This window comes from Pseudophryne corroboree, chromosome 2, assembly GCF_028390025.1.
Source record: "Pseudophryne corroboree isolate aPseCor3 chromosome 2, aPseCor3.hap2, whole genome shotgun sequence".
Classification (NCBI taxonomy): domain Eukaryota; kingdom Metazoa; phylum Chordata; class Amphibia; order Anura; family Myobatrachidae; genus Pseudophryne; species Pseudophryne corroboree.
In genome coordinates, this window is record NC_086445.1 from 51,547,340 (window position 1) to 51,559,430 (window position 12,091).

Genomic DNA, 12,091 nt, shown 5'->3' on the forward strand with positions numbered 1-12,091 from the left:
ATCCCTTACTTGGACGATCTCCTAATAAGGGCAAGGTCCAGAGAACAGTTAGAAGTCGGAGTAGCACTATCTCAAGAAGTACTACAACAGCACGGGTGGATTTTAAATATTCCAAAATCGCAGCTGATTCCGACGACACGTCTGCTGTTCCTAGGGATGATTCTGGACACAGTCCAGAAAAAGGTGTTTCTCCCGGAGGAGAAAGCCAGGGAGTTAGCCGAGCTAGTCAGGAACCTCCTAAAACCAGGAAAGGTGTCAGTGCATCAATGCACAAGGGTCCTGGGAAAAATGGTGGCTTCTTACGAAGCGATTCCATTCGGCAGATTCCACGCAAGAATTTTTCAGTGGGATCTGCTGGACAAATGGTCCGGATCGCATCTTCAGATGCATCAGAAAATAACCCTGTCTCCAAGGACAAGGGTATCTCTTCTGTGGTGGCTGCAAAGTGCTCATCTCCTAGAGGGCCGCAGATTCGGCATTCAGGACTGGATCCTGGTGACCACGGATGCCAGCCTGAGAGGCTGGGGAGCAGTCACACAAGGAAGAAACTTCCAGGGAGTGTGGTCAAGCCTGGAGACTTCACTTCACATAAATATACTGGAACTAAGGGCAATTTACAATGCTCTAAGCCTAGCAAAGCCTCTGCTTCAGGGTCAGCCGGTGTTGATCCAGTCGGACAACATCACAGCAGTCGCCCACATAAACAGGCAGGGCGGCACAAGAAGCAGGAGGGCAATGACAGAAGCTGCAAGGATTCTGCAATGGGCGGAAAATCATGTGATAGCACTGTCAGCAGTGTTCATTCCGGGAGTGGACAACTGGGAAGCAGACTTCCTCAGCAGACACGACCTACACCCGGGAGAGTGGGGACTTCATCCGGAAGTCTTCCTCATGATTGTGAACCGTTGGGAAAAACCAAAGGTGGACATGATGGCGTCACGCCTCAACAAAAAACTAGACAGGTATTGCGCCAGGTCAAGAGACCCGCAGGCAATAGCTGTGGACGCTCTGGTAACACCTTGGGTGTTCCAGTCGGTGTATGTGTTCCCTCCTCTGCCTCTCTTACCCAAGGTACTGAGAATTATAAGACGGAGAGGAGTAAGAACTATACTAGTGGCTCCGGATTGGCCAAGAAGGACTTGGTACCCGGAACTTCAAGAGATGCTCACAGAGGACCCGTGGCCTCTGCCGCTAAGAAGGGACCTGCTTCAGCAGGGACCCTGTCTGTTCCAAGACTTACCGCGGCTGCGTTTGACGGCATGGCGGTTGAACGCCGGATTCTGAAGGAAAAAGGCATTCCAGATGAAGTTATTCCTACCCTGATTAAAGCTAGGAAGGATGTAACCGCACAGCATTATCACCGTATTTGGCGAAAATATGTTGCGTGGTGCGAGACCAAGAAGGCCCCGACAGAGGAATTTCATCTAGGTCGTTTCCTACATTTCCTGCAAACAGGACTGTCCATGAGCCTAAAGTTAGGGTCCATTAAGGTTCAAATTTCGGCCTTGTCGATTTTCTTTCAGAGAGAATTGGCTTCATTTCCTGAAGTTCAGACTTTTGTAAAAGGGGTACTGCATATACAGCCTCCCTTTGTGCCCCCAGTGGCACCTTGGGATCTCAATGTAGTTTTGGGATTCCTAAAATCACATTGGTTTGAGCCACTTGCCACGGTGGAATTAAAATATCTCACATGGAAAGTGGTAATGTTGTTGGCCCTGGCTTCTGCCAGGCGAGTATCTGAATTGGCGGCTTTATCCTATAAAAGCCCTTACCTGATATTTCATTCGGATAGGGCGGAATTGAGGACTCGTCCTCAATTTCTTCCTAAGGTGGTTTCAGCGTTTCACCTAAACCAACCTATTGTGGTGCCTGCGGCTACTAGGGACTTGGAGGACTCCAAGTTGCTGGACGTAGTCAGGGCCCTGAAAATATATGTTTCCAGGACGGCTGGAGTCAGGAAATCTGACTCGCTGTTTATCCTGTATGCACCCAACAAGCTGGGTGCTCCTGCTTCTAAGCAGACTATTGCGCGTTGGATTTGTAGTACAATTCAGCTTGCACATTCTGTGGCAGGCCTGCCACAGCCAAAATCTGTAAAAGCCCATTCCACAAGGAAAGTGGGCTCATCTTGGGCGGCTGCCCGAGGGGTCTCGGCTTTACAACTTTGCCGAGCAGCTACTTGGTCAGGGGCAAACACGTTTGCTAAATTCTACAAATTTGATACCCTGGCTGAGGAGGACCTGGAGTTCTCTCATTCGGTGCTGCAGAGTCATCCGCACTCTCCCGCCCGTTTGGGAGCTTTGGTATAATCCCCATGGTCCTGACGGAGTCCCCAGCATCCACTTAGGACGTTAGAGAAAATAAGATTTTACTCACCGATAAATCTATTTCTCGTAGTCCGTAGTGGATGCTGGGCGCCCATCCCAAGTGCGGATTGTCTGCAATACTTGTACATAGTTATTGTTAACAAAATCGGGTTTTTGTTGTAATGAGCCATCTTTTCAGAGGCTCCTCTGTTATCATACTGTTAACTGGGTTCAGATCACAAGTTGTACGGTGTGGCTGGTATGAGTCTTACCCGGGATTCAAAATCCTTCCTTATTGTGTACGCTCGTCCGGGCACAGTATCCTAACTGAGGCTTGGAGGAGGGTCATAGGGGGAGGAGCCAGTGCACACCACCTAGGTCCAAAAGCTTTTACTTTTTGTGCCCTGTCTCCTGCGGAGCCGCTATTCCCCATGGTCCTGACGGAGTCCCCAGCATCCACTACGGACTACGAGAAATAGATTTATCGGTGAGTAAAATCTTATTTTATGTTGTCTGGCACAATTACTGGGTGTAGTCTAGTTCATATGGCCACTCTACCTCATATTATGTCACTGGGCAGCCTGCCCCTATCCTACCCAGGGTCACTGGGCAGCCTGCCCCTGATGTACCCGGGGTCACTGTGCTCCTGTGTCACTGGGCAGCCTCTCTCGGGGGTCACTGCGCTCCTGTGTCACTGGGCAGCCTCTCTCAGGAGTCCCTGCGCTCCTGGGTCACTGGGCAGCCTCTCTCGGGAGTCCCTGCGCTCCTGGGTCACTGGGCAGCCTCTTTAGGGAGTCCCTGCGCTCCTGGGTCACTGGGCAGCCTCTCTCGGGAGTCCCTGCGCTCCTGGGTCACTGGGCAGCCTCTCTCGGGAGTCCCTGCGCTCCTGGGTCACTGGGCAGCCTCTCTCGGGAGTCCCTGCGCTCCTGGGTCACTGGGCAGCCTCTCTCGGGAGTTCCTGCGCTCCGCTCCTGGGTCACTGGGCAGCCTCTCTCGGGAGTCCCTGCGCTCCTGGGTCACTGGGCAGCCTCTCTCGGGAGTCCCTGCGCTCCTGTGTCACTGGGCAGCCTCTCTCGGGAGTCCCTGCGCTCCTGTGTCACTGGGCAGCCTCTCTCGGGAGTCCCTGCGCTCCTGGGTCACTGGGCAGCCTCTCTCGGGAGTCCCTGCGCTCCTGTGTCACTGGGCAGCCTCTCTCGGGAGTCCCTGCGCTCCTGGGTCACTGGGCAGCCTCTCTCGGGAGTCCCTGCGCTCCTGTGTCACTGGGCAGCCTGTCCTTGATTTTGCTTCATTATATCAGTTGTCTTATGGATCCCATACTCTTTACACAAGACAAGGCTTTCCACCTTTTCGGGTCAACAGTCCGTTACCCTGGTCACCATTTTAATGCTGGCTTCACAGTTGTGTACCGCTTGGCGAAAACGCTTTTCTCTTTACTTTGAGCAGTCCATCACCCAGTTACATCACTATGGCAGTCTGTTAGCATGTAGGTCCCCTGCCTTGTCTGCTTACCGTGAGATCTGCCCCTTTTGCAACGTGTTATAATGGGCAGGGGTTTGTTAATGACCCCCCCAACCACACAGAAACCCATAGAGATGTCACAATTTCCACCCAACGTCCCAGTGGTCAGGAACTGCTCAGCGCTTCTCGCCATAATGGCTGCTAGGGTTCAACACTGTTAATAATTTTCTGTCCCTGCCTATACTACTTCAGTAAGAATCTGTCTCCAGCTAGTCAGCCTTGGATGTGAGTGCAGTCGCGACAGACAATGGGGAGTAATTCCAAGTTGATCGCAGCAGGAATTTTGTTAGTAATTGGGCAAAACCATGTGCACTGCAGGGGAGGCAGATTTAACATGTGCAGAGAGTTAGATTTGGATGGGTTATTTTTATTTCTGTGCAGGGTACATACTGGCTGCTTTATTTCTTTTACGTCCTAGAGGATGCTGGGGACTCCGTAAGGACCATGGGGTATAGACTGGCTCCGCAGGAGATGGGGCACCTAAAAAGAACTTTGACTATTGGTGTGCACTGGCTCCTCTATGCCCCTCCTCCAGACCTCAGTTAGATCTTGTGCCCAGAGGAGAATGGGTGCACTGCAGACAGCTCTCCAGAGTTTTCTGTTGAAGAAGAATTTTGTTAGGTTTTTTATTTTCAGGGAATCCTGTTGGCAACAGGCTCCCTGCATCGTGGGACTGAGGGGAGAGAAGCAGGGCTGGCTTGTCAAGTTGGGCACTGCTTCTAGGCTACTGGACACCATTAGCTCCAGAGGGAGTCTTAACACAGGTCTCACCTGGGGTTCGTCCCGGAGCCGCGCCGCCGTCCTCCTCACAGATGCCGAAGATAGAAGCCGGATAGAGAAGGCAGAAGACATCTTAGGCGGCAGAAGACATCAGATCTTCATGAGGTAAGGCGTGCAGCGGTAAGCTGCGCGCCATTGCTCCTATTCACACACACACACAGAGCAGCACTGAAGGGTGCAGGACGCAGGGGGGGGCGCCCTGGGCAGCAATAAACCTCACATTTTGGCCAAATACAGTTTGATTAGGCTGCGGAGGCAGTAACTCTATGATCCCCCGCCATTTTATTGAAAAATCACTGGGACCGAAGCCCGCCGTCGGGTGGGCGGGGCTTGATCCTCAGCACTAACCAGCGCCATTTTCTCCACAGAAGCTGCATGAGGAAAACGCTGGCTCCCTGGTCTCTCTCCTGCTGAACTTCACAGGCTTGAAAAAGAGGAGGGGGGCACATTAGCGACGCAGTGAGTGGGAATTGGCATATTACATATAAAAAAGCGCTATCTGGACATATTTTTTCCAGTGTGTGTCTCTCTCTCTCGGACCTGGTTGGGGTTTTGTCCCCTTATAGGTTAATCCCTGTGTGTGTCGACATGTCTGAGGCGGAAGGCTTCTCCAAGGAGGAGGTGGAGCAAATGAGTGGTGTGTCCCTGTCGGTTGTGCCGACTCCAGATTGGATGGACAGGTGGCATATGTTGAATGCAAGTGTGGCATCTTTACATAAAAGGCTTGATAAGGTTGATTTAGGGGGAACATCAGGGGGTCAATCCTCGGATTGGACCGACTCACAGGGCCCGTCGGGGTCTCAAAAGCGTCCCTTAACACAAGACACTACTACCGACACGGATTCTGATTCCAGTGTCGACTATGACGAAGTAAAATTGCACCCTAGGGTGACTAAAACCATTCAGTGTATGATTGTGGCAATAAGGGATGTGTTGCATATTGTGGATGAACCCTCGGTCCCCGACACAAGGGTGCACATGTTTAAGGAAAAGAAACAGATTATTAATTTTCCCGCATCTCATGAATTAAATGAATTCTTTGGAAAAGCTTGGGAGACTCCGTATAAGAGACCGCAGATCCCCAAAAGAATTTATATGGCATACCCCTTCCCTAAGCAGGACAGGGAGATTTGGGAATCACCCCCCACTGTGGACAAGGCCCTAACGCGCTTGTCCAAGAAAGTGGCGCTACCGTCTCCTGACACGGCAGCCCTTAAGGACCCTGCAGATCGCAGGCAAGAAACTACCTTAAAGTGTATTTATTCTCATACGGGGGCTGTGCTACGACCGACAATTGCGTCGGCATGGGTGTGTAGCGCAATTGCAGCTTGGACAGATGAGCTGACAGATCAATTTGATAATATGGATAAGGATACTATATTCTTAACTCTAGCCCATATTAAAGACGCAGTCTTATTTATGAGGGATGCTCAAAGGGACATTGGATTGCTAGCTTCTAGGGCCAATGCCATGTCTGTCTCAGCGAGAAGATCCTTATGGACTCGCCAATGGACGGGTGATGCGGATTCCAAAAAACATATGGAAGTACTACCCTATAAGGGTGATGTATTGTTTGGGGATGGGCTGACGGACCTGGTTTCCACAGCTACAGCAGGTAAATCTAATTTTTTACCATATATTCCCCAACAGCAAAAGAAAGTAACACCCTATCAGATGCAGTCCTTTCGGTCGCACAAGTCCAAAAGAGGTCGGGGATCCTCTTTCCTCGCCAGAGGTAAGGGCAGAGGCAAGAGAGCACCTGCTTCGGCAAGTGCCCAGGAACAAAAGTCCTCCCCGGCTACTCCAAAACCCACAGCATGACGCTGGGGCTCCCCTGAGGGAGTCCGCACCGGTGGGGGCACGTCTTCGACTTTTCAGTCAGGCCTGGGTCAGTTCGGACCTGAATCCCTGGGTGTTGGAAATAGTTTCCCAGGGTTACAAATTGGAATTCGAGGAAGTGCCCCCGCGCCGATTTTTCAAATCTGCCCTACCAGCTTCCACATCGGAAAGGGATATAGTGTTAGCTGCAATTCAAACGCTGTGTATACAGCAAGTGATAATCAAGGTTCCCCTGCACCAGCAGGGAAGAGGTTACTACTCAACCCTATTTGTGGTCCCGAAACCGGACGGATCGGTCAGACCTATTTTGAATCTGAAATCCCTAAACCTGTACATAAAAAGATTCAAATTTAAAATGGAATCTCTCAGTGCGATAATAGCCAACATGGAGGAGGGGGAGTTTATGGTGTCTCTGGACATAAAGGATGCGTACCTTCATGTCCCCATATATGCCCCCATCAGGAATACCTGAGATTCGCTGTACAGGATTGTCATTACCAATTTCAGACGTTGCCGTTTGGACTCTCCGCGGCCCTGAGGATTTTCACCAAGATAATGGCGGAAATTATGGTGGTCCTGCGCAAGCATGGAGTCAAAATTATCCCATACTTGGACGATCTCCTGATAAAAGCGAGATCAAGGGAGAAATTGCTGAGCAGTGTGGCGCTCTCTCTGAGAGTGCTCCGGCAACACGGTTGGATTTTAAATCTACCGAAGTCACAGTTAATTCCGACAACTCGACTACCGTTCCTAGGTATGATACTGGATACGGAACAAAAAAAGGTCTTCCTCCCAATAGAGAAAGCCCAAGACATACAGAACATGGTCAGAGACCTGATAAAACCGAAGAGGATGTCGGTTCACCAATGCACTCGAGTTCTGGGGAAAATGGTGGCGGCCTACGAGGCCATTCCCTTCGGAAGGTTCCATGCAAGGACTTTTCAATGGGACCTTCTGGACAAGTGGTCCAGGTCCCATCTGCACTTACATCGGAAAATAACTCTGTCCCCAGGGACCAGAGTGTCCCTCCTGTAATGGTTGCAAAGTGCTCACCTCCTAGCGGGTCGCAGGTTCCGAATTCAGGATTGGATCCTGGTTACCACTGACGCGAGCCTCCGAGGATGGGGAGCGGTCACACAGGGGGAAAAAATTTCAGGGTCTTTGGTCAGACCAGGAGTCCTGTCTACACATCAATGTGTTATAACTCAGGGCCATTTACAACGGCCTTCGACAAGCGGAGAGTTTTCTTCGAACCTACCGGTTCTGATTCAATCAGACAATGTCACAGCAGTGGCTCATGTGAACCGCCAAGGTGGGACAAGAAGCAGAGTCGCAATGGCGGAAGCCACAAGGATCCTTCGCTGGGCGGAAAATCATGTAAGCGCTCTGTCAGCTGTCTTCATTCCGGGAGTGGACAACTGGGAAGCAGACTTCCTCAGCAGACACGATCTCCATCCAGGAGAGTGGGGACTTCATCAAGAAGTCTTTGCAGACGTAACACGTCTTTGGGGAACTCCTTAAATAGACATGATGGCGTCCGCCTCAACAAAAAACTTCGGAGGTATTGCACCAGGTCTCGGGACCCTCAGGCCGTAGCAGTAGATGCTCTGGTAACACCGTGGGTGTTCAAATCGGTCTACGTGTTTTCCTCCTCTTCCTCTCATCACAAAGGTGTTGAGGATCATGAGACGAAGAAGAGCACGAACGATACTCGTTGTCCCAGACTGGCCTCGAAGGGCCTGGTACTCGGATCTACAAGAGATGCTTACAGGAGATCCCTGGCCTCTTCCTCTGAGGGAAGACCTGTTGCAACAGGGGCCCTGTGTATTTCAAGACTTACCGCGGTTACGTTTGACGGCATGGCGGTTGAACGCCGAATCCTAGAGAAAAAGGGGAATCCGGAAGAGGTCATCCCTACTTTAATAAAGGCTAGGAAGGAGGTGACGATAAAACATTATCACCGTATCTGGCAAAAGTATGTGTCTTGGTGTGAGACCAAGAATGCACCTACGGAAGATTTTCATATGGGTCGTCTTCTCCACTTCCTACAGACAGGAGTGGATATGGGCCTGAAATTAGGCTCTGTTAAGGTACAGATTTCGGCCCTCTCGATTTTCTTTCAAAAGGAATTGGCTTCTCTTCCAGAAGTCCAGACGTTTGTAAAAGGAGTGCTGCACATCCAGCCACCTTTTGTGCCTCCAGTGGCACCATGGGACCTGAACGTGGTGTTGCAGTTCCTAAAATCACACTGGTTTGAACCACTTAACAAGGTTGAGTTGAAATTTCTTACCTGGAAGGTGGTCATGTTGTTGGCCTTAGCATCGGCAAGGCGAGTGTCAGAATTGGCGGCTTTGTCACACAAGAGCCCCTACTTGATTTTTCATGTGGATCGAGCTGAATTGAGGACACGTCTGCAATTTTTGCATAAAGTGGTTTCTTCGTTCCATATGAATCAACCTATTGTGGTGCCTGTGGCTATAAGTGACCTGAAGGATTCCAGATCCCTGGACGTAGTCAGGGCCTTAAAAATTTATGTAACCAGGACGGCTAGAATTAGGAAAACAGAGGCTCTGTTTGTCCTTATTGCGGCCAATAAGATTGGCGCTCCTGCTTCGAAGCAGACTATTGCTCGCTGGATCTGTAATACGATTCAGCAGGCTCACTCTACGGCTGGATTGCCGGTACCAAATTCGGTTAAGGCCCATTCCACTAGGAAGGTGGGCTCTTCTTGGGCGGCTGCCCGAGGCGTCTCGGCATTACAACTTTGCTGAGCGGCGACTTGGTCGGGGGTCAAACACTTTTGCTAAATTCTACAAGTTTGATACCCTGGCTGAGGAGGACCTTGCGTTTGCTCAGTCGGTGCTGCAGAGTCATCCGCACTCTCCCGCCTGGTTTGGCGCTTTGGTATAAACCCCATGGTCCTTATGGAGTCCCCAGTATCCTCTAGGACGTAAGAGAAAATAAGATTTTAAACCTACCGGTAAATCTATTTCTCTTAGTCCGTAGAGGATGCTGGGCGCCCGTCCCAGTGCGGAAACTTTGCAAGACTTGTATATAGTTGTTGCTTACATAAGGGTTATGTTACAGTTGACATCGGTCTTGGGCAGTTACTGTTGTTTGTTCATACTGTTAACTGGTTATGTATGTTCCAGGTTACATGGTATGATTGGTGTGGGCTGGTATGAATCTTGCCCTTGGATTGCTAAATCCTGCCTTGTATTGTCCATCTCCTCTGGGCTGATAAAGCTAATTATTTATCTTATAACATTCACTATATATTGGTAAGAGACTTAGTACGCAATGGGCGTACGGGGTACCGTAATGGTACGCACTTAGCGTAGCAGACGCTAGGCCGTGGTCGAGACGCACGAGCGGCACCTTCGCTCACGGCTTACGCTGGGTATCGAGCACGCTATAGGCGGCCCGAGCACCGTAATGCTACGCTACTAGCGTAGCGGACGCTGTGTCCACGAGAGGAACACGAGCGGCGCAGACGCTCACAGGATGACACTAAGTAAACCTTGTATGCAACACACTGAAAGGCTAAGCCTATACTGTAAACCTTGGTCTAGTAATGTTAACACAATGTAACGCTGATTAACCTCCTATTATATAAAAGCTGATTGAGCGATTGAGACGCTCAGAAACCCTCTATACTAGCTAGAGAAACACAGACACCTTGCTGAGGTTCCAACACCTTTACTAACGAGGTTTAGCTATGTAAAAAGGGGAAAACAGTTAACAGCTTATACACTACAGCACTAACATAAAACGCCTAAACAGAATAGCTGGACATAAATATACAATAGCGTCTTAATCCTAAACAATAACAGTGAGAGAGAGAATATGGCAAATACAGACAGAGAATAAGTTGGTCACAGAGAACTTACACACGGGGGGGAATGATCGCTAGCGCAGTCCTGGAACCAGCTCTCTAGTTAGTCAATGATGAAAACCTTTGTGGAGAGAAGACTGAGCTGGCCCAGGCTGGCTGTTCTTATATACACAACATACAGTACACTACAAAGGGCCCTACAATCTCATTGTTCATTGGACACAGGAATCTGTCTTCACATTATAACGAAAGGTCATAGGTTGATTCGAACAGGTGGGCTGTGACTATTTCAAACTGCTCAGGTGGGAGGGAATCTCGGGTTTCCCGCCGCATGGATAATGAACTGCAAATACAGTAAATGTCCATAAACTTCTTATAAACATAACTATACGCAGGAGCGATTAATCTCTTTCAAACCAACACCGGAATGTTACTAATAATATACTCTTCCGTTGCATACTAAACACCACTGCTCAAAACCTGTCTGACCCTTCGTATCATGTAAAGAGGGATCTCTCTGTCTATGAACCAGTTACACTAAACAAACTTACTGATATTATTAAGGGGACCATAACCTATAAAATACACTATTTAGATTAACTATGTAACGATCGAGTCGCCCGCCAGACGCACACAAACTCTACCGTAAATGCGCATACCACGCGCCTGAGCGCACGACCGTGGAGGCGCCGTCACGCAACTGCGAATATGCGCACGGGAGAGAATGTGCAGCAAGCAAGCGCATGGGGTTAGTACAAGGCATCATAGGTCGCTATATTTTTCGACTTTGACAGGGCACAGTTCTCTAACTGAGGTCTGGAGGAGGGGCATAGAGGGAGGAGCCAGTGCACACCCATAGTCAAAGTTCTTTTTAGGTGCCCTATCTCCTGCGGAGCCCGTCTATACCCCATGGTCCTTACGGAGTCCCCAGCATCCTCTACGGACTAGGAGAAATAGATTTACCGGTAGGTTTAAAATCTTATTTTTTACACTGCAAATTAGATTGCAGATTGAACACACCCCACCCAAATCTAACGCTCTCTGCACATGTTAAATCTGCCTCCCCTGCAGTGCACATGGTTTTGCCCAATTGCTAACTAAATTCCTGCTGCGATCAACTTGGAATTACCCCCAATGTTGGAATTGCTGTCGGCATTAAAGGGACGGCGACCACAATGTTACATGGCTTTTCACACAACACAAAATGGCAACTATCTGGGCCTATGAGAGCTAATGCAGAGACGGCATATAGAAATTAGTACAATACACCTATAAACCGTACTCATCACACACAGGAAAGAGCACTGTGCTGGGGAAAGGAATTTTGACATGTGCAGCTCTCCTAAAGCAAACCAAGATCTTCCATCAACCTTGTCTCTTATTCACCAGCACCACCCTGGTGTCCAGCCAGCTGACCTCGAGGAGATTGTGAAGAAGGATGTGAAGACTCTTGTGATCGGCTGTGGCATGTCCGAGGCACTACAGGTAAGACTTGTTCTGTGGTCTCTGCCTAGAAGCTGACAGGTTTGCATGAACTCTAGGGGGCAGTGTAAATCATGTAATCAAACACAACTACAGCAAGTTCTCTATACTGGCTTTTACTTGTTAGTAAATGTTGCAAGAAGGCATGTACAAAGTAAACTCCCTGGCTTAATTCTGTGCTTTTCATCCCTCTCTTTATATCATCAACCACAAAGTTCTATTTGCTTTGTGTCCTCTATCACTGTTAATAGCCCAGATGTCTAGAAACCTCCACTCCTTCATTCTAAAAAAAAAATAATAAAAAAAAAAAAATATATATATATATATATCA

The 12,091-nt window shown here is 49.3% G+C and overlaps 1 protein-coding gene across 3 annotated transcripts in view; it reads left to right on the forward strand.

Moving 5' to 3' along the window:
• Positions 1-12,091, forward strand: part of AAMDC (adipogenesis associated Mth938 domain containing) — a 44,699-nt gene that overhangs the window by 30,352 nt on the left and 2,256 nt on the right. For all 3 annotated transcript variants that reach the window (XM_063951298.1, XM_063951299.1, XM_063951297.1), the window contains one exon: positions 11,668-11,763. In XM_063951298.1, the coding sequence (XP_063807368.1) occupies positions 11,668-11,763 (96 nt within the window). The remainder of the gene's footprint in view (positions 1-11,667; positions 11,764-12,091) is intronic.